Here is a 21,962-nt window from a genome sequence, read left to right on the forward strand (position 1 = left end):
AGGTAAAGCATAGGGTTTTTTGTTTTTGTTTGTTTGTTTGTTTTTGGAGGGACAGAGTCTCACTCTTTCACTCAGGCTGTAGTGCACAGGTGTGATCTCAGCTCACTGCAGCCTCAATCTCTAGGCACAAGTGATCCTCCTAGCTCAGCCCCCTAAGTAGCTAGGACTACAGGCATGCCCCACTATACCTAGCTGATTTTTTTATTATTATTATTATTCATAGAGATGGGATCTTGCTGTGTTGTCTAGGCTGGTCTTGAGCTCCTGGGTTCAAATGATCCTCCCACCTTGGCCTCCCAAAATGTTGGAATTACAGATGTGAGCCACTGTGACTGGCAGCAATATTTTTTAAATCATGAGGAAAGCTAAAGATTTTATTTTATAGTTATTGATCATTTATACTTCTTTTGTGGTTTGTCTGCCTATTCTTTACCCATTTTTTATATGGGAATGTTACCTGAGTTATTGTCATGTTAGAGTTAAATCCTTTTCTGTCATACAGTATAGATGTTTGCTCTAGTTTGTTATTGCCTTTTGGTTTATGGTGTTTCACGAAAGTGTGTGTGTGTGTGTGTGTGTGTGTGTGTAAAACCTACTGGAAGGAACTATAGGAAATAATCCTTATTTACCTATCACCCAGAATGCACAGACATTTTTACATTGTAGTTTTGGTTTGGTATTTTTTATAAAGGAAATTAAATATTATATAAAAATTGTGTGTGTATTTTAAAACCTACTGGAAAGTACTATAGGAAATAATCCTTATTTACCTATCACCCAGAATGCACAGACATTTTTACATTGTAGCTTTGGTTTGTATTTTTATAAAGGAAATAAAATGTTATATAAAAATTGGAATCATCTTGATTCCTTTTCCCATCCTCTCCCTTCCTTCCCTAGGGCAGCTGCTATTATGAATTGAAATTTTCCTACTGTTACCATATATACTACTATCAATAAAAAACGTATAGTACTAGTTTGTGGCCGGGCATGGTGGCTCACACCTGTAATCCCAGCACTTTGGGAGGCTGAGGTGGGTGGATCACTTGAGGTCAGGAGTTTGAGACCAGCCTGGCCACTATTTCTTTAGAGGTGGCAAAACCCCGTCTCTACTAAAAATACAAAAATTAGCCGGGTGTGGTGGTGAGTGCCTGTAATCCCAGTTGCTCAGGAGGCTGAGGCAGGAGAATCACTTGATCCTGGGAGGCAGAGGTTGCAGTGAACTGAGATTGTGCCACTGCACTCCAGCCTGGGCGACAGAACGACACTCCATCTCAAAACAAAACAAAGCAAAACAAAACAAAAAAACAGTACTAGTTTGTGTATGTGTGTGCACACTCAAACTTACACATATACGATCACTGGTGTATGTTCAGGCATTTTGCCTTATTTGCACTGGTGTTCAGTTCAATTAATAATGATATGCATAGATCTAGTCCTTTCATTTTGACTACTGTCTGGTATCACATCCAGTAAATATAGCTCCAGTTTCTTTGTCTATGTATCAATTCTCATGTCTAGTGAACACTGAAGATGCTTGTAGTTTTTCCATAACAACATTGCCGTGAACATCCATACATGTCTGTCCTCATGCATATTTGGTTAATCTTCTCAAGGAGCAACCTTAGAAGTGTGTTGTGGATTATGTGGGTTTTCAGATCTATTGGCCCTTGACAAATTGTTCCCAAGTAGTCATCCCAGTGGATGACACTCCCACCAGTGTGAAAGGGCTCCTTTTGTCCCACACCTTCCAAGACATGCTGTTAGATTTAGTAATTTTTGCCAGTCTGTGAAAGTGAGATAGAATCTCATTGTGGTTTTAGTTTGCATTATCCTGATTGTTGATAGGATAGAGCATCTTTTTGTTATAGATATTGGGGTTATGATTAATAATCCTGGTTGTTGCCTAAGGTATAACAGGTTTTCTATTCTATGCACTTTCTCTTCCTACCCTTTGCTCATTTCCCCCATTGGGTTATTTATCTTTTTCTTATTGATTCATTGGTGTTCTTTGTGTCTTAGGTACTAATACCATTTTAATTTATTTTATTTATTTATTTTTGAGACAGAATCTTGCCCTGTTGCCCAGTCTTGACTCACTGCAATCTCCACCTCTTGGGTTCAAATGATTCTCCTGCCTCAGACTCCCAAGTAGCTAGGACTACAGGTGCGTGGCACCATGCCCGGCTAATTTTTTTTTTTTTTTTTTTGAGACAGAGTCTCCCTCTGTCACCAAGGCTGGAGTGCAGTGGCACGATCTCGGCTCACTACAACCTCCACCTCCTAGGTGCAAGCAATTCTCCTGCCTCAGCCTCCCGACTAGCTGAGGTTACAGGTGCATGCCACCATGCCCAGCTAACTTTTTTGTATTTTTAGTAGAGGTGGGGTTTCACCATATTGGCCAGGCTGATCTTGAACTCCTGACCTCAGGTGATCCACCCGCCTCAGCCTCCCAAAGTGCTGGGATTACAGGCTTGAGCCACTGCGCCCGGCCAATTTTTGTATTTTTTATAGAGACGAGGTTTCACCATGTTGGCCAGGCTCGTTCCAAACTCCTGATCTCAAGTGATCCTCCCGTGTCAGCCTCCCAAAATGCTGGGATTGTAGGCATGAACCACTGTGCCTGGCCAGGTACTAATACCATTTTATATGTGCTTTGGCCATCTTCTGATCCATGGCTTACTCTTCCTTTTTTCTTTAACTCAACATGTACTGCACTCTGTTAGAGTATTGCCAAGCCCTCCCCTCCAAGTATGACGCTGACTTAGCTATATCCTCAAGGAATGTAGCATATACTCAAAGTATTAAAAAGTCCTACAGGAACCAACAGGAGGGCTGGGGAAACATTCAGACAACACTAGATCTGGTAGCAATGACCACCACAGCAAAGAAGATGTATTCGTCCATTCTTACATTGCTATAAAGAAATGCCTGAGACTGGGTAATTTATAAAGAAAAGAGGCTCATGGTTCTGCAGGCTGTATAGGAAGCATATGCTGGCATCTGCTTGGCTTCTGGGGAGGCCTCAGGAAACTTACAATCACGGCGGAAGGCAAAGGGGGAGCAAGCACCTCATGTAGCTGGAACAGGAGGAAGAGAGGGAGAGTGGGAGGTGCTGTACACTTTTAAACGACCAGATTTCACGAGAACTCCCTATCACCACAACAGCACCAAGGGAGATGGTACTAAACCATGAGAAACCACTCCATGATCCAATCACCTCCCACCAGGCCCTACCTCCAGCATTGGAGATTACATTTCAACATGAGATTTGGGTGGGGACAAATATGTAAACTATATCAGAAGGGTCTGGCCAGGTCTGAAGGAAAGGGCCATCCAGTTAAGCAAAGCACAGAGGCATGAAAGTGGGTGGTCAGCTGAGAGTCCTCATTTCTTTCCTAGCCTTAGTCTCTTGGCTCTTCAGCACCTCCGTTCCCGCCTCCATGTCTCACCTGCAGCCAGGACAGCTGAGCACTTCTGCCTCCTCCGTCTCCACTGCTCTCCATGCGGCCTCAAGTCCTGTCCTGGGACCCTTGCCTCTGCCTCCCTGCTGGGGAGCAGGCTGGATTTGCAGCATTTTCATCTTTTAAACCTTGCTTATGCTCTTTTTTCTTATATAGAAGTTTACATTTTTGATGTCTATTGTTCAGTCAACCTTCATGCGATGTGCTTTTTATGTCTTATCTACAAAATCCTTCTCCATGCCAAAGTCAGACTTTCTTTTCTTATAATAAAAATAAATAAAATATCACAAAATAGAAAATTAAAAAGCTTGCAGTTTCTTTTTTTCTTTTTCTTTTCTTTTATTTATTTATTTATTTATTTTTTGAGACGGAGTCTTGCTCTGTTGCCAGGTTGTAGTGCAGTGGCACGATCTCAGCTCACTGCAAACTCTATCTCCCGGCTTCAAGCGATTCTCCTGCCTCAGCCTCCCAAGTGGCTGGGATTATAGGGATGCACCACCACACCCAGCTAATTTTTGTATTTTTAGTAGAATTGGAGTTTCATCATGTTGGTCAGGATGGTCTCCATCTCCTGACCTTGTGATCTACCCACCTCGCCTCCCAAAGTGCTGGGATTCCAGCCTGTAGTTTCTTATACTAGTTTCTGTTTTTTATACTTAGGGCTTTCATCCATCTGGAGGTTTTTGTATTTGTAGTTAAAGTTACTTCCTTTTTTATGCCTTTTCCGCTGCATTGATGCTTTCAGAGTCCTCTCTGAGGTCTGAGGAGTGTTCTTTGACAGTCTTGTCGCTATCTGCTCTGCACTGCTTTGCCTCTTGTGGACGTCACCAGGCGAGGGCAGCCAGTGTTTGTCTGGTGGGTTTCTCTGTATCTCGGGCACTGTTTGTGACATTGGTGATTTTACTTTCATGTTGTGAACCCTGGCCCCAAAGGGCTTGTTTAACTTTTTGCGGAGAGTTCATTCAGTTTCTGAAGCCCCCACATTGCCTGTTGAGTATGTGTTGAGCCTGGCACTGGAAATGCCCTCAGATCTGTGAATACTGCCAAGTAGGGGATCCCGGGACACCCTAATGATGCCTCTGCCGATCTTGAGCTCACAGCCCCATTGTGTTTTCCATAAGAGATGAGAGGGACTGATAAAGGGTGTTTGCCTGTGTTAGCCTTATGGAAGCAAGAGTTCCCTGCAGGGAATCAGGGTGCTTTGAACTTCTCCCACTCCTGCTTACTCGTTTTAGGTCAAGAGAAAACAAAAATATCCTTCCAACAATGTGTGTTTTCTACAGTTTAGGCGAGAAAAAGGTAGGAAAATAATAGTTAACCAATGTATAGGACTCTCCTGATAGGCGGTCACAGTGGTCCTGGAGCATACGTCCAAGGTGACTATCCTAAATGCCTGTGGGAAACTGCATCTTCATGAGAGACTTGCCCAGACGCCCTCTTGTGTTGCCTCTGCTGTCCCGCCACCAAATGCTTTGCTGGTGTCTTTCCAAGCAGAGAGGAGGTGCTGGAAGGTGAGCGTAGGATGACTTCCAGGTCAGCCCTTGAGTCTTTTTGCCAAATAGCACCTGCCAGGGCACCCTTCCTCCCGGCCTCAGCCTGCCTGCCTCTCACCAAGGGCCACGGCATCTTTTAGGAACTGGAAAGTGTCATTGACAGTTGGCGGTTTTTATGTGTGTATTTCTGCCTAAAGATTTTGCTTTTCACTTTTCGCTTTTTCCACTGCATATTAAAATTTTTCTTTTTTGCCCTGTCTTTGTGTGTTTTTCCTTAGGCCGGAAGCTGAGAGGAAAAGCCTTTTATTTTGTCAACGGCAAAGTGTTTTGTGAAGAAGACTTCCTGGTGAGTGTGTCACCGCAGCCTCTCCTTGCATGTCCTGGCCAGAGTCAGAGGGCAGGGGCGTGGTGGGACCTGGGCCAGCGCACAGGGAAGCTGCACTGCTGGAGAGAGGGGCCCTGCCTTTCCTTCTGTAGATGCATGGGGGTGGCCGTGTTCCCGAGGCCAATGGCAAACCACACAGCCTTGTACTTTGAAGAAACTGTGGGGTCACTTGACCTATCCTCTTGCTGCTTTCTGTAGTTCTGCCTCTTCTACCATCCTGGACTCCTCCTCTTAGACCTCTGGACTGGGACCTGGGCTCTCTTCTTCTCATCCCACTCTCTCTGGGAATCTAGCTTCTCCCATGGACTGAAAGTTCATCCATGTGCCAGTGACTCCCAGACCTGAGCTCTAGCCCTGCCGCACCTCTGAGGCCAGCGGCTGGCATCCCACTGGCCCCTGGACATGTCCCCTGGGCTGTGTCCCAGCCTCTCACATACCAGCCGCTCACCATACTTGTGTGAACCAAGACCCTTGCCTTGGGTCCTGATCTGTGAGAATTGCCTCCTAGGTTTGTCCTCAACCCCACCTCCTTGAATGCAGCCAGGCGTTGAACTCTATGCTGCCATGTCTTCCACAGTTCTGCCTCCGTTCACACCTCCGGCATGGCTCAGCCAGCCTAGCTTAACGGCCTCCACACCCCCGCATCAAGAGGCCTTATAGGGCATAAACCTGGCCTGCTTGGTCCCAGCATGTGTAGGGTACAAAGCACGCTCAGAAGCTCTCCGAGGTCTGGACTCCCCAGCTTCCCACACCTGTGCAACCTCATGCCTTCATGCCTTTGCTTGGGCCATTTCCCCTGCTTGCAATGTCTTGCCCCTTTATTTTCCCAGAGCCCCCCAACAGCCTTCCTGTCCCTCCTGCTCCCACAATGGAGGAGCTCCTCTGTGCTGCCACCACGCCCGGGACCTGCCCTGGCCGGGCTGTGGGCTGTTAGCCCTGAGCATTATGTCTGTTTACAAGTCTCTCCTCCATTGACTGAAAGCTCCCAGGGCGAAAAGAACATGTGTCTTCACCTTCACACCTGCAGATTCTAACACGATGCCATGCAGAGTGGGTGCTTGATAGATAGTGGTTGAAATGACCCTGTCGTGGGCCGGGCGCGGTGGCTCAAGCCTGTAATCCTAGCACTTTGGGAGGCCGAGACGGGCGGATCACGAGGTCAGGAGATCGAGACCATCCTGGCTAAAACGGTAAAACCCCGTCTCTACTAAAAAATACAAAAAAACTAGCCGGGTGAGGCGGCGGGTGCCTGTAGTCCCAGCTACTCGGGAGGCTGAGGCAGGAGAATGGCCTGAACCCGGGAGGCGGAGCTTGCAGTGAGCTGAGATCCGGCCACTGCACTCCAGCCTGGGCAACAGAGCAAGACTCCGTCTCAAAAAAAAAAAAAAAAAAAAAAAAAAGAAATGACCCTGTCATCTCAGGGATGAGGAATGTGAGATGCAGAGATGGGCTCAGGGCCAGCTTCTCCCTGCCTTCCCTTGGAGAAAAGCTCTATTTGGTTTTCACTGAAAAGTTGATTCATTATGACTCCTGTTGGCCAGAAACAGACAAGCAAACCCAAACGGGCTTAAGTAAAAAGGAAATTATTCCAGCAGTGCCTCAGGAGTCATTTTCTCCACAGTTTTTGGTCCTGTGTCTCAGTGGTAGCTTCAGTCTCAGGTCCTGTGTGATGGCCAGATGTTGGCAGGACCCCAGAGTTTACGTTCTCTCAGTTTCACATCCGATGGGCAAGAGTGCCAGTCCTTCCTTTGGAATCCTCAACAGACATCTCCTGGAGTCTCATTGGCTCTTACTGGGGCACATGCCCACCTCTGGAAAAACTATCAGTACTGGAGGAATGCAAGGCTCTGATGGACCAGGTCTGTCAATGCCCTGCCTGGGCCCTGGCATGGAGCCAGCCCACATGGTGATGGGAGCCACGTGGTGTGGGGCCGGGGGCTGGATCCCAAATGAAAATAAAGAACTATTACCCCCAGAATGGGGCGTAGGTGCCAGACGACAGAAACCTCCACCACATGGTGTAGAGTTGCAGAAAGTTTCCCTTTTTCGTTTTTCCCACCTTCCTTTCATTAGGTTTCCCCCAGTTAAGTTGTGTTTGTTATACCCAAACTTCTAGTCTAGTGTGTAGCATCTAGTATGTTTTTTGAAGAGAGTACCTCATGTCTTTCAAGACTCTGTGTGTGTATGTGTTTAGGTAAGATAAGGTAAGGTAAAGTAGGTAATTATCAAGTTTCTTTGAAGCTAACTATAAAAGGTATTAACCAGAACCGGAGTTGAATTTGATTCCTGTCCTTACCGTTTGTTGGCTGTGTGACCTTGAAAAGGTCACTTAACCTCTCTGAGCTGCCCTCTGCTTCTATTTGAGGATTCTGGGTAATAATGTAGACCTTGCAGAATTGTCGTAAGCATTAGAGTGGTGGTTTGAGAATGCATCAGAATCCCCTGAAAGTCTTGTGAAAACACAGATTGCCAGAACCCACCCCCCGAGTTTCCAAATCAATAGGTCTGGAGTGGAGCCCAAGGATTTGCATTTTTTACAAGCTTTCAAGTGATGCCAGGGAACTGCTCTTTGAGAACTACTGAGATGGGATTAAAGCATCTCTATATACAGTCCCTTACATAGAGCCTGGCATGCTGTGGGTGCCCAGACACAGTCATTGTTAGAGTGAGTGGTACTAGTATTTGTGATGGCTTTTGTGGCAGAGAATATTCTGTGACTCAGCCCACAGCTGTGTTGTACTTGGGGAATGACAGAATTCTGCACAGAGTGACACATCTTTCTGAGAAATTCCTTATAATCCTCTTGGCTGGTAGGGAGGTGGCTGATTCGTCTTCCCAGTCTGGGTTTAACTTTCTTTTCTTTTTCTTCTGCAGTACTCTGGTTTCCAGCAGTCGGCTGACAGGTGTTTTCTTTGTGGACATCTGATCATGGACATGGTGAGTAGGTCAGCCAAAGAAGAGAACAGCATCTCAGGTGGAGGAGGAGGCGTTTAGAGAAAAAAGATATTAATAATTGAGGACAGTGTTTCTTATCTCGATTTGTGGTTACGGCTGGACGCAGTGGCTCACGCCTTAATCCCAGCACTTTGGGAGACTGAGGCGGGCGGATCACGAGGTCAGGAGTTTGAGACCAGCCTGGCCAATATGGTGAAACCTCGTCTCTACTAAAAATACAAAAATTATCCGGGAGTGGTGGTGTGTGCCTGTAGTCCCAGCTACTTGAGAGGCCGAGGCAGGAGAATTGCTTGAACCCGGGAGGCGGAGGTTGCAGTGAGCCGAGATCGCGCCACTGCATTCCAGCCCGGACAACAGAGTGAGAATCCACCTCAAAAAAAAAAAAAAAGACGTCCCTATAAAGTGCAGCTTGCTTGATCTAATAGAACCCGCATTGCTGGCTTTAATTGGAATTAACGTCTTCAACCATCTAGAGCATATGATGTCATGTTTCCGGTAATGCTTTCTCCTCCCCTGGGCTGTTTGAATCACACTGGCCTCCCTCTGGCTTCTCTGTGATCCTGTGGCATCCCAGGTGAGATGCTAAATACGGTCGGTTTTTTTTTTTTTTTTTTTTTTTTTGAGACGGAGTCTTGCTCTGTCGCCCAGCCCAGGCTGGAGTGCAGTGGCGCGATCTCGGCTCACTGCAAGCTCCGCCTCCCGGGTTCACGCCATTCTCCTGCCTCAGCCTCCCGAGTAGCTGGGACTACAGGCGCCCACAACCGCGCCCGGCTAATTTTTTGTAATTTTTAGTAGAGACGGGGTTTCACCGTGGTCTCGATCTCCTGACCTTGTGATCCGCCTGCCTCGGCCTCCCAAAATGCTGGGATTACAGGCGTGAGCCACCGCACCCGGCCAATACGGTCGGTTTTTACTGCAGAAATCTCAGCTACCTTGGAGTCAAATGGAGAAAGCCAGAGGAGCAGAGTTTTTCTCCCTGTGTTGTGCCCAGCTTACACCATTACTAAGATGAGTTTTTTGGGCCTGTCATTTAGTTCTGAGACAGCAGAACAAGGACCAGGTTTTATACATTCCATTCCTTGCTCAGTCACTGGCTCTCTGAGGTTATCTTGGGTTTCAGGTCTTCCGTGGAGACAGTTTTTTCCTAGAGGGTTAGGTTATGAGGTTAATGAATACAAGGTCAAATTGTTCACCATTGTAAATCAGCCTTTAAGAAGTTCTTTAATATACTGATTAGAGGAAATGATTATATAACATACTTTTAGTTGGAAAGAGTTAAATCCCTCTCTAAGCTGACTCATTAATTTCATTCTAGCGAAGAAAATTTCTAATCATTAGTATTTTAAATTTTACCTTTTTATTGAGAAGTAACTCAGAGTAAAAGATACAAATCTTAAGTGTACCTCTGAACGAGTTTTCACATGTGCATATACCCCTGTAACCACCAGCCAGATCAAGGTGTAGAACTCCACGCCCGGCCTGACTTTGTTTTTAGTGTCCTGACAAACCTAGTGCATATGAAGTCAACGTGGAGGCCGGGCGCGGTGGCTCAAGCCTGTAATCCCAGCACTTTGGGAGGCCGAGACGGGCGGATCACGAGGTCAGGAGATCGAGACCATCCTGGCTAACACGGTGAAACCCTGTCTCTACTAAAAAAAAATACAAAAAACTAGCCGGGCGAGGTGGCAGGCGCCTGTAGTCCCAGCTACTCGGGAGGCTGAGGCGGGAGAATGGCGTAAACCCGGGAGGTGGAGCTTGCAGTGAGCTGAGATCCGGCCACTGCACTCCAGCCTGGGCGACAGAGCGAGACTCCGTCTCAAAAAAAAAAAAAAAAAGAAGTCAACATGGTCCGAATTTATGAGTATGATTATACCCTGTTCTTAGTTTTAGTAATCCTAAGACTTCTTTGGATAACCTCAGGGTATGTCATTTATCTATTGCTGCATGACAAACCACCCTCAAACTTTGTAGTTTAAAACAACAGTGATTTCTTATTTATCATCAAGCTTCATGCTGTGGGTCAGGATTTAGGTCAGGGTTCAGCAGGCCAATTCTTCTGCTCTGTGTGGCATTGACTGGGGTCTCTTACTTAACTTTGTTCAGCTGGTAGCACAGTTGAACTGGAACATCCAAGATGACCTCTCACCCTCCAGGCCCCTCTCCTCTAATCATTTAGTAGTCTAGTTCAGACTTCCTTACAACAAGAGATAGGAAGTAGAAGCTACCGGTCTTCTTAAGCCTTTGACTCAGAAATCTCAGAACATTGTTTCTTCTACTTTCTGTTAATTAAAGAAAGTCACAAAGCCAGTTCTGATTCAAGGGGAGGGGGAAATAGTCTCCATCTCTTGATGTGAGATCTCTACCATATGGGATAGTATGAAATTGAACCTTCAGTCTTTCGGGTCTTCTCTAGAACTTGAAAACTTTTACTGAATGTGTAGACAGAACCCCAGCTGTCTAACTCTTTGTGTAAATTGTCTCTCTGTATACCCTTTTGTTAATAGAGGGGTATATTCTGGGCTTGCAGGTTAGAACCAGGCATAGTCTCACATAAAAAAAGTATTACAGCTGGTCACAATGCAGCGAAATGGCATCTTTTTCCAGTCTTACTTTAGGCACAATGTGGATTAAATTAATTTAAGGATCTCTTTCTGCCAAGACAGCATTCATCTTGGGGAAAATTCATTCCAAGGTCCAAATTACCAAATGGGTTTTGGAAGCCCAGCCAGTTGTTCTTCCCGTTTTGCCTTACTGCAGATTGAGAGGGCCCTCAAAGGGTAGTGAAACCCAAGAGGGAATGAGGAAGCCTGAAAGCTGAGCATTCAGAGGACAGCTGGAATAGAACAACGCCCTCCTCTTGCCTTCCTGGCTGGAGCTTGTGCAATGTGGAGTTATCCGCCTGAGGCTTCCAGGGGAAGGAGCTGGAACACAGCATCTCTTTCCCCCCAGGTCTCACAGTGTACTGACAAGTCTTCCCTAAATCCAAAATCCTCTTCCTTCAGCCTGTTTGAAGGCTTTCTGTGTGGCTCTCACTGCTGGATGCTGATGACCGTTCTGTACATTCTTCGCAGATGCATGTTTTGGTGTGACCTTGCTCATGTTGATTCTGTAGTTCAGTTGTTTTTGCTAAGTTTCATGACACAGGTAATTGCAGAAATGAATCTCCTAGAAGTCAGTGAAGATGCTTTCAACTGCAAATTATAGAAAAAATCCAGACTCAATTCGAGCTAAACCAATGATCCTCCAACTTTAATATATATCAGAATCACCCTATTAAAATACCAACTGCCGGGCCTGACCCCCAGAGTTTCTGATTCAAGAAATCTGGGATGGGGTCCAAGAATGTGCATTGTTAACAAGTTTCCAGATGATGCTAATGCTGAAGGTCCAGGGGCCACACTTCGAGGACCACTGACTTCATAGGAATGATATTTTATCTCACCTAAAAAGAGGCTTGGAAGTATGCGGTTCCATGATGAGTTAATTCAGTTACTTATGGACCTCACCAAGGACGTTCTTTCCATCTCTTCTCTTTCCTGCTGTCCATGTCTTGGATCTGTCCTGGTTTCAGGTTGGCTCTGGCAGTTCCAGGTATCCCATCCAGATCCAGATTAAATGACACTGAGAGGAAGAAGTTTGTGGGGCTTTCCCTCTATTGCATTTAAAAACAACAACAGAGAAACTTATTACTCTTGGATTTGAGGTCATCAAGTTGAGTCAGAACTTCTAAATTATCAGGCTCCAGAGTCAAAGCTGCAAGAAGGGGCACCCAACAGGCAGAAGTGGAGGGGTTCCTTTTGAGCTCTGCCATTTCCACATGGAATTTCTTTTCATTTTTCCAAGTACTTGCTGCTTCCCAAATCTGGGAAGGATGGATCCTTCTATGGCCCTGCTTTGCATCGTTTCCCACTTCTCTGTGGTGGATTTTGGCCCTGGGATTGGCCCATCCCTCCCTTAGCATCTCTTTCTATTAAAGAACTATGCAAGAGTTTCCTGCTCTGGGTGAGGGTTGGAAAGGAGCCCTCTTTCCCTCCCAGCTCAGAGACCCTGTGAGAGGCTGCAGGAAAAAGATTCTTAGGTGGTCTCTTCTGTGTATTCATCTAAACAGATTTGCCTTTCCCACCCCATCACCTCTTGCTCTTCTCCTAGGTGAAACTCGGGGGTAAGTGTACTCCGTGTGTGACTGCTCATGTAATCCTTAGGACTGATGTATTTCTCTGCCCTTCCACCATTCCATCCTTCCCTATAATCCCCACTGAGTCTTGGCCTCTCCTCCAGATCCTGCAAGCCCTGGGGAAGTCCTACCACCCCGGCTGTTTCCGCTGTGTCGTCTGTAATGAGTGTTTGGATGGGGTGCCCTTCACCGTGGACTCGGAGAACAAGATCTACTGTGTCCGAGATTACCACAAGTAAGAAGGGACGGGAGCAGACAGGACCCATTCGTGTAGGCCAAGCTGATCTCAGCAGAGTGAGTGGTGGAAACCAACAGAACTGTGTTTGCCAGCTGCCCTTAGATCACAGTCCAGCAAAGGCTTAATGGTTTTGAGGGGTGCAGTAGGGATCTTGGGAGGTTGGTCAATGCCAGTGTTGACAGGAATGGGTTAAAGAATCATGTTTAGTGAGAAAAACAAAAACAGAGCACAAAAAACTAATAATCGTATTCCTGGCTAGGCCTCGGGAGGAATCCACCAAGCCCTGTGGCTTCAGCGTTACCTAACTTCACAAGGCCCCTATGCAGTGCTGGTTCCCACCAGTCTTGGTTTGCCTGGGCCTGTGCTAGGCACCATGAGGGGTGTAAACAAATAGGTTAGTGCTGTCCCCAGAAGAGTGAGAGGCAGCCAGTGTCCTCATTGCAGCTGGGGAACAGATACTAAGGCATATTCCACAAAGTGAGCCAGGTTCCAGACATTCTATGAGGGAGGAGAGCAAAGGGCAGGAGGCAGCATGGAGGAAGGCTCCATGTGGATTCCAAGTGCAAGTCTGACTCTGGGCTTTGCTCCCAGAAACAACACAGTGTGCATTTACTGCTGCTTTGTTTCTCCCCGCAGGGTGCTGGCCCCCAAGTGTGCAGCCTGTGGGCTTCCCATCCTTCCACCTGAGGTAAGATGCCTTTCCAGACATGCTCCCGGGGGCTTCTAAAACATGAATATCTCCCTGGGCTCATTTACAAGATCCATGTCCTGTCCTTACATCTTTTAAGGTATCCTTTTAAAAATCTCAACTCTGGCCTGGTGCAGTGGCTCACGCCTGTAATCCCACCACTTTAGGAGGCCTAGGCAGGCAGGAAAATTGCTTGAGGCCTAGAGTTTAAGAACAGCCTGGGCAACATAGCAAGACCTCATCTCTACAGAAAATTGTTAAAAATTAGCCAAGCGTGGTGGCATGTGCCTGTAGTCCTAGCTGCTTGAGCCTAAGAGTTTGAGACTGCAGTGAGCTATGATGGTGCTACTGCATTCCAGCGGGTGACAGAGCAAGACCTTGTCTCCAAAAAAAAAAAAAAAAACTCACCTTTGAGAGAAGTCACGTCCTCACCCCTCCTTGTTGACTGGCTTCCCCGCCCCAGTACCCTTCTTGTGCTGGTTTGTCCCCAGGATCAGGTCAAACTCCCTTACCTGATGACTAATTCTTAGATTAGCAGATGAGCAGAAAGACTTGTCTTTTATTCATTTTTTAAAATAAGTGTCCATGTAGGTCTTTCTTTCAGTGTTGACTCCAGCATTCCAGAAGGAAGGGCTCCTGTCCCTCCCACTTTCCCTCTCATCAGCTTAAATGTATTCTTTTTCCAACAAGTACTCCTGATTACCTTCTCCTCCCAAGGCCACCTACTTGTTACCCCAAAACCCTCTTCCCTCCCCACCCTGTGGTACATCAAACCCAACAGGCCCCTAACAGGTCTCTCGGGCGTGTTCTTGCTTTTCTTTGGTCCCAGGGCTCAGATGAGACCATCCGTGTCGTGTCCATGGACAGAGACTACCACGTGGAGTGTTACCACTGCGAGGTAGGCCCCTTCCCACCCGGCCCCCAGAGCCCATTGTAGACATCCAAGAGAAGAGCATCCTGCGTTGACTGGGGCAAGAGGCGGTCAACAAGATTCTGGCAAGGTTCAGCCCTCTAGAACTTCTGTAGGAAATGGAGCGAAGGCTAGTTCTTGGGGGAGGTAGGAGAAGATGGAAATGCTCGAGGTATAAAGCTCTTTCTTTTGCACATTGAGAACTGTCAAGTCCTGCAACTGTCAGACCTACTATCCCTGAAGCTGCAGAGCTAGGAGGGTGGTGGAGAGCATGGGTTTCAGGTGCTGTCTGGGGGCCACATTGTCAGGCAGGTGTGCGATGTGGGGAAGGGACACCCTCCCCTCCAGCTTGTAGGCTGTTCTGTCTTCCAGAAGCCTGTTTCTCAGCCAAGCCCTGGAAATCAGGAAACCCCTCCTGGAAACAGGCATGTCAGCTGGTGGTGTGAAGGCAGGTGGGGTCCGCTTGCCCCTTCCTGCCCTGTGTCCCAGGATGAAGCAGCACTAGTACCTGATGACTGTTAGGAAAGCTAGGGATCGCCCGTCACCAGCCCCTGTGAAGGGTGACCATGAAATTTCAGCCACAATTAAGTGAATTCACCCATGGAAGGAGATTAGATTCATTTGGTGACCTTGTGAGTAGAGAACAGGGGTGTCCCTCATGTAGACTTGTCCCACTGCCAACACTGAAGAAATGGGTGGGAATCATTGCTGCCGGACCCCAGGTGCCACAGGTCACTGCAGGAGAAAAAGGTGAGGACATTTGCTCAACAGGCCTCTCCACATTTTCTAGACCAGTGCTATCCAAAAGAAACATAAGGGGTCGGGCGCGATGGCTCACGCCTGCGATCCCAGCACTTTGGGAGGCCAAGGCTGGCAGATCACTTGAGGTCAGGAGTTCAAGACCAGCCTGGCCAACATGGCAAAATCCCATCTCTACTAAAAATGCAAAAATTAGTGGGCATGGTGGCACACACCTGTAGTCCCAGCTACTCGGGAAGCTGAGACAGGAGAATTGCTTGAACCCGAGAGGTGGAGGTTGCAGTGACCTGAGATTGTGCTACTGTACTCCAGCCTGGGCAACAGAGTGAGACTCCATCTCAAAAAAAGAAAGAAATATGAGAGCAACAAATTAAAGTCATGGTATCATTTTAAGTTTTCTGGTAGCCACAATTAAAAAGTTAAAAGAAACAGGTGAGATTAATTATTTTATTCAGTTCAAAATATCCAGCCAGGCATGGGCCCGTGCCTGTAATCTTAGCACTTTGGAAGACCAAGACAGGGGGATCACTTGAGCCCAGGAGTTTGAGAACAGCATGGGCAACACAGTGAGACCCCGTCTCTACTAAAAATACAAAAATTAGCCAGGCATGCTGTGCCTATAGTCTCAGCTACTTAGGAAGCTAGGATCACGTCACCTCACTCTCCTCTGGGTGACAGAGCAAGACCCTGTCTTAAAAAAATAAAAAGTCAAGGACCAGGCACTGTGGCTCACGCCTGTAATCCCAGCACTTTGGGAGGCTGAGGTGAACGGATCACGAGGCCAGGAGATCAAGACGATCCTCGCTAACATGGTGAAACGCTGTCTCTACTAAAAATACAAAAAAATTAGCTGGGCATGGTGGTGGGCACCTGTAATCCCAGCTACTTGGGAGGCTGAAGTAGGAGAATGGCGTGAACCCAGGAGGCGGAGGTTGCAGTGGAGCTGAGATCACGCCACTGCACTCCAGCCTGGGTGACAGAGTGAGACTCCATCTCAAAAATAAATAAATAAATAAAAATAAAAAATAAATAAAAATCTCACTGGGCGTGGTGGCTCACACCTGTAATCCCAACACTTTGGGAGGCCGAGGCAGGCAGATCAATTGAGGTCAGGAGTTCAAGATCAGCCTGGCCAACATGGTGAAACCCTGTCTCTACTAAAAATACAAAAATTAGCCAGATGTGGAGGTGTGTGCATAATCCCAGCTACTTGGGAGACTAAGGCAGGAGAATTGCTTGAACCTGGAAGGTGGATGTTGCAGTGAGCTGAGATCGCGCCACTGCACTACAGCCTAGGAGACAGAGAGAGACTGTCTTAAAAAAGAAAAAAAAATCCAAATATTATCTTTTGAACATGTAATCAATATAAAAAAATTACCCATGAGATTTTTTTGTAACTCCACAATTTATTTCTTCTAAAAAAAATAGGATATGTGTGCAGGTTTGTAACATAGGTATGTATACGTTATTCGTGTGCCATGGTGGTTTGCTGCACCTATTGTCCCATCTTCTAAGTTCCCTCCCCTCAGCCCCCACCTCCCAACAGGGCCTGGTGTGTGTTATTCCCCTCCCTGTGTCCATGTGTTCTCATTGTTCAACTCCCACTTGTGAGTAAGAACATGTGGTGTTTAGTTTTCTGTTCCTGTGTTAGTTTGCTGAGGATGATGGCTTCCAGCTTCATCCATGTCCCTGCAGAGGACATGATCTCATTCCTTTTTCCCATGAGATATTTTTACATCCTCTTTTTGTCCTAAGTCTTGGGAATCTGCGTTTACACTGACAGCACATTTTAAGTGGTTCACAGCAAGTGTTGTGTGGCTGTGTCTCCTGTGTTGGACAGGCCTCCACAGGGCAGGAGCTGTGTTTCTGCACCAGCATTTCCTGCCTATAAAGAAAAACACAGCACCCTCTGCTGATTTTGGGGACTGTGACCTTCAGGTCAGTCTTGCAGTCTGTTTTGATTTGCTTCCCCTGGACATGTCTGCCTCCCCGCAGGACTGTGGTCTGGAGCTCAATGATGAAGATGGCCACCGCTGTTATCCGCTGGAGGACCACCTGTTCTGTCACTCCTGCCACGTGAAGAGGCTGGAGAAGAGACCCTCGTCCACAGCCCTTCATCAGCACCACTTCTAGCCAGAGCCACTTGCAGACATCACGGCAGGGGATGAGGAGCCGGGGTTGCTGCTGCTGCTTCCGGTGGGCCCTGGGGTGGAAGTGGGGTAGGGGAAGAGGAGGGGTGGAAGGGAGAGTTCCTGTGAGCATGTGTGGGGTGCCTTTCCTTTAACCAGGGAGGTGAACACTATCTGCCTGCTACGTGTATTTTCCAAGTGCTTTTCTCTGTTGCCACATTTTCCTCAGGTTACTCAGGAAAACGCTCCAGCATGTGCGTAGCATATGACCTGAGGTTGCATCATTGCAACAAAGGAATCCTCCTGTCCCCTCTGGGAACATTTCATGCTTCTGAAGGAGAGGTTCTTATTGAGCTTGTTTCACAATATCCCCATGAAGGGACAGCTCAGCTGCCAATACATTCACCCCTTTCTCTTCCTTCAGGAAAATACCTATACCCAAATGCCCCCTCCCCCCATACATATCATGGCATGATTTAAGTCTTCTTTTCACCCAAGAGCTTCAGTTCTTCTGCAGAATGGCTGCAAATTGAATTGCATTAAGGCAAGAAGGAAGCTCTAATATGTGCTTTGTATCCTAAGACGAATTTGCTTAGAAAACCAGAGGCAAGATTTGAAATAAGTGAGGCAGGGTTTCCTCCTTAGACACTGACAGCATTCTCTGTGCCCCTGCAAATCCTTACTCTCCTAAAGGCAGCTGAGGCCCCGACAGAAATTTGCCCTATGTGAGTAAAACACGCTTTGGGAGAAGAACTTGGTGCAGGCACCAGGATTTTTTTTTTTTTGCTCATGTCTTTGTGCTGTTTTTCTCTGGAGTTTTCAAGAGTCAGTGACGTGGAAGGCCACTTCTGCAAGGCAAGTCTCAGGAACCCATGCAGGTACATGACTTGCACCTGTTTTTAGCTTATTTAATGACGGGCTTTTGGGAAGAACTGCCTGCGTGCTGAGAGACAGCTTCTTATAAACAAGGAGAGTTTTGTGTGTGCGAGATCTCTAAGCCAGCGTGGGAGGGAGTGCCTCAGGATAAGTTATTATATTCATTTTGTTGGTTTCTCCCCTGCCCCGTTCTTGGCAGAGGCATTATGTTGGAAGAAACCAGTATAAGGTACACTGCTTTTGTCTGTTTTTTTAGTTGTTTCCCTTCACTTTCAGTCTTCCACACACAAAAAATACCTCACAGATAGAGCTTCACCAAATCACAGATTCAGGAGGAATTTGGCTTTCACACTGGACTCAGATGTCTTCTTCAGTGTGTTGGAAATCACTGGCTTCACACAGGCCCAACTCCAGCTGGTCAGGGCAGAGTGATCGTAACTAAAGGTCAGCGGAGAATAGATCAGATTCAGTGCTTTTACCTTATGCATTTCAGCATCCTGGCTCCCCAGGGTGGCAGGAGCTGAGGGAGGGCCACACACTGGGAAGATTTCAAGACCACTCTGTGCACTGAAGAGGTAAAACTTGTGCTGCAAGTCACATCGCTGAGGCGGGAGGTCAATACCCCTTGGCATTTTGATTAGAAGAAGCTGCAAAAGAAAGGCAGCCCATTTTACCATTGCCAGCCAGGCTGGGGACGCGGGAGCCGGTGTGTGCACTCTGCCTCCTCACCTTGCACCCAGAGCAAGAGGACTGGGTGCTGGGCTGCTGAGGGTGGTCAGTGGAGCCCCTAGCACGTGTGAACTCAGGCTTTTCATTGGGCCTGGCTCTACTTCTAGGCCATGTTTTGACTCATTTGGTAACCATTGCCTGTAAAAAGCACAGAATTGGTGCCGTGGATTATCCCTTCCATGTTGATGAAATTCATTCTGTTGGAATCCTTTGGCCAGATGTCACTTCAGCCAGGGTGTGCATTGTCATTGGTTCTTTTTCACAGGCTGAGCCTCCTGAAAACCCATGAACGCTGGGGTTGGGGAAGTGAACCCTGAGGTGGGGACCCTCTCTTCCCATCAAGTCATCCAGCTCAGTGTGGGCACGGCAGGGGGGTGAATGAAGCCAGCCAATGTGTTAACCTGTCTCTGTCAACCTAAGAATGTTGGCCTTACTGACACACCTTTGCTCCATGTTCAAGACCAGAAGTAGCTGGGATTTGTTTGCAAATTGGGTAATTAGTTTAAAAATCTGTGATTACATTTTTAAATGAAATTTTTAAAGTGGCCTAGATTGAGGTGATTCAGATAGGTTTGCAAATATACCATTTTAGATTGTCGAGAAAGAACAATAAAGGAATTTCCAGATGTCCTAGAAATCCTAGCAACAGATTTCTCTGGTTGTCAGTTTCCCTGGAGAAGGTGCCAGGTAGGAATCTCCAATCAGTTGTTTTTCTCCCCACTTCAGGCCCTTGCACAAAAGCCATGAAGAGATGTTCATCTACCTGGTATTTTAAATATAAATTATTAGCCAAATAGAATTGTAATGGGGTTGTATTTATGGGCGCCTAGAAAGCAAACACAAGGACTTGGTAGGCCAGGAAGAAAAGGTTTTAAAATTTAGAATGAATAGCTCTCCTGGATTTTCTTTTTGACAATTCTTGGACTTTAGATAAAACAAGGAGGATTGTGGCCGGATTTCAGATCCTAAAGCCAGCCTTCATCTTAGGCCTTTGCCTCATCGTGCCTTTTAGGTTTTCTTACCCACTGTCTCCTGTTTTGTCTTTTTCTTCTTTTCCCCTACCCCTATCTTGGGACATTCAGAAACTGCCTGGGTGGTTTGAGAAGAGACAACCCAGTTTGACCTGCAATATAAGGATCCATTCGTAATCTCTCTCACTGATGTTATTTCCCCATCTGCTGTCTTGGTTCATCTCACCACAGAAGGGCATTTAGTCCTAACCAGCCATCGGCTGCATATGGCAGCAGGATGGCACTTCCCATTTCTCTGTGGTTAGTGCTCAAGTGAAAACCTCTTTCAGCTGAGTCCTCTGAGCTTCTGCTGTTGAGTCCTGGGTGGCTGATGGAATGATTGAGGAGGTCTGGTCACCCTCAAGCGCCATCATCACCTTGTTTCTGTGGGCTTGTGTCACACAAAATGAAGAACAGAAATGTTAGGACTTAAGAGAATGTTTGGAATTCACACCCCTTTGCAAGTCCTTTCAAGGCTGCTGCTATGTGCTGTGTCCCATGCATGTGAAAGTTGAGCTGTGATGGCTGCTGGGACCCCTGCAAAGATCATGTGTGAGAATTGAGCACAAGACCACAGATTATTACTGCTTGATGCACTTGTTAAAACTCTATCTGACAGGAAACCAAATTTTTTTTTTTTTTTTTTTTTTTTTTTTTTTTTGAGGCAGGACCTCACTCTGTTGCCCAGGCTGGAGTGCAGTGGTGCAGTCTCAGCTCACTGCAGCCTCCACCTAGTGAGTTCAATTGATCCTCCCACCTCAGCCTCAGTAGCTGGGACCACAGGCGTATACGACCACCCCTGGCTAATTTTTGTATTTTTAATAGAGATCAGTTTCACCGTGTTGCCCAGGATGGTCTGGAACCCCTGGGCTCAAGTGATCTGCCCACCTCCACCTCCCAAAGTGTTGAGATTACGGCCATTAGCCACTGTACCTGGCACAATTTTTTTTGTACCCTCCTTTATGCCAAGAATCAGTCCTAATTTCTTTACTATGTGAAGGAACTTTTAAAAGTAACAGAAAAGGCCAGGCACAGTGGCTCATGCCTGTAATCCCAGGCGCTGTGGCTCATGCCTGTAATCCCAGCACTTTGGGAGGCTGAGGTGGGTGGATCACTTAAGGTCAGGAGTTAGAGACCAGCCTGACCAACATGGTGAAACACTGTCTCTACTAAAAATACAAAATTAGCCAGGTATAGTGGCGCATGCCTGTAATCCCAGCTACTTGAGAGGCTGAGGCAGGAGAATTACTTGAACCTGGGAGGCAGAGGTCGCAGTGAGCCAAGATGGTGCCATTTCACTCCGACCTGGGCAACAGAGCGAAACTCTGTCTCAAAAAAGAAAAGAAAAGTAAAAGAAGAAAGAGTGAAATATATTAGCTATCTTTTATTCTGAGCCAAAACTTGACAGATGTGGGAAATCTCCATATAGTGTATGAAAATTTCATTGTACAGGGAAATTATTTTCCTCTGTGTCTTTCCTTTTACTATAAAGTGATTCAGAATTTTACTGTTACTATAAAATTATGCAAAGTATTGTGACAAAACTGCATCAATTTGTTGACTATTAAAGTGCTCCTTGAACATTGTATTTCCCGGGTCTTTTCTGTGTGTAGAGTCAGCAAACAATGCTTTTTGCTACCTGGACTTTGTGTTCTTTTACAGCTCTGGATTCTTAAAAGTACCACATGGGTATCAAACCTGTGAAGGGTATGAGATTTTACCCTACTTGCAAGCTAACAAAGTGAGCACACCACATGGATTCATGGATCCTGGCAGAAGTTATGAGACTCATAGGTCAGAGACAAAGGACAGTGTATTATAGCAATAGCAGTGGCCAGATTATCAGCATTTGCACTGGTTCCCTAAGCCCCAGGCCTCATGAAGAGGGCCAGGTGAGACCTGCACACACAGTGGGCTGCATTACAAGAGGAACCCCCATGCTTAGGGAACCCTGGTATTTGATCATGGGCAGTAAGCCTGCCTGACTTTTGCTCCAGAGACAGACACTATCTCTGTCATCCAAGACTGTTCACTAGATAAACATCCTTGGAAATACAAGTCTGGAACCTGGCACTAGGTGCCTATTCTTACCAGATGTATAAAAATGTGAGAGACCTTGGAGAATCATATCCCAAGAATCAGCAGTTTCTTT

The 21,962-nt window shown here is 46.6% G+C and overlaps 1 protein-coding gene across 4 annotated transcripts in view; it reads left to right on the forward strand.

Annotated features, from left to right (window-relative positions):
• Positions 1–21,398, forward strand: part of LIMD1 (LIM domain containing 1) — a 130,502-nt gene extending 109,104 nt beyond the window's left edge. For all 4 annotated transcript variants that reach the window (XM_028844037.2, XM_077992294.1, XM_015131153.3 and 1 more), the window contains 6 exons: positions 5,236–5,303; positions 8,217–8,279; positions 12,576–12,706; positions 13,346–13,397; positions 14,227–14,295; positions 17,062–21,398. In XM_028844037.2, coding sequence (XP_028699870.1) covers positions 5,236–5,303; positions 8,217–8,279; positions 12,576–12,706; positions 13,346–13,397; positions 14,227–14,295; positions 17,062–17,199 — 521 coding nt within the window. In that variant the 3' untranslated portion in view covers positions 17,200–21,398. The remainder of the gene's footprint in view (positions 1–5,235; positions 5,304–8,216; positions 8,280–12,575; positions 12,707–13,345; positions 13,398–14,226; positions 14,296–17,061) is intronic.
• Positions 21,399–21,962: the final 564 nt, after the last annotated feature.

This window comes from Macaca mulatta, chromosome 2 (assembly GCF_049350105.2).
Source record: "Macaca mulatta isolate MMU2019108-1 chromosome 2, T2T-MMU8v2.0, whole genome shotgun sequence".
Lineage (NCBI taxonomy): Eukaryota > Metazoa > Chordata > Mammalia > Primates > Cercopithecidae > Macaca > Macaca mulatta.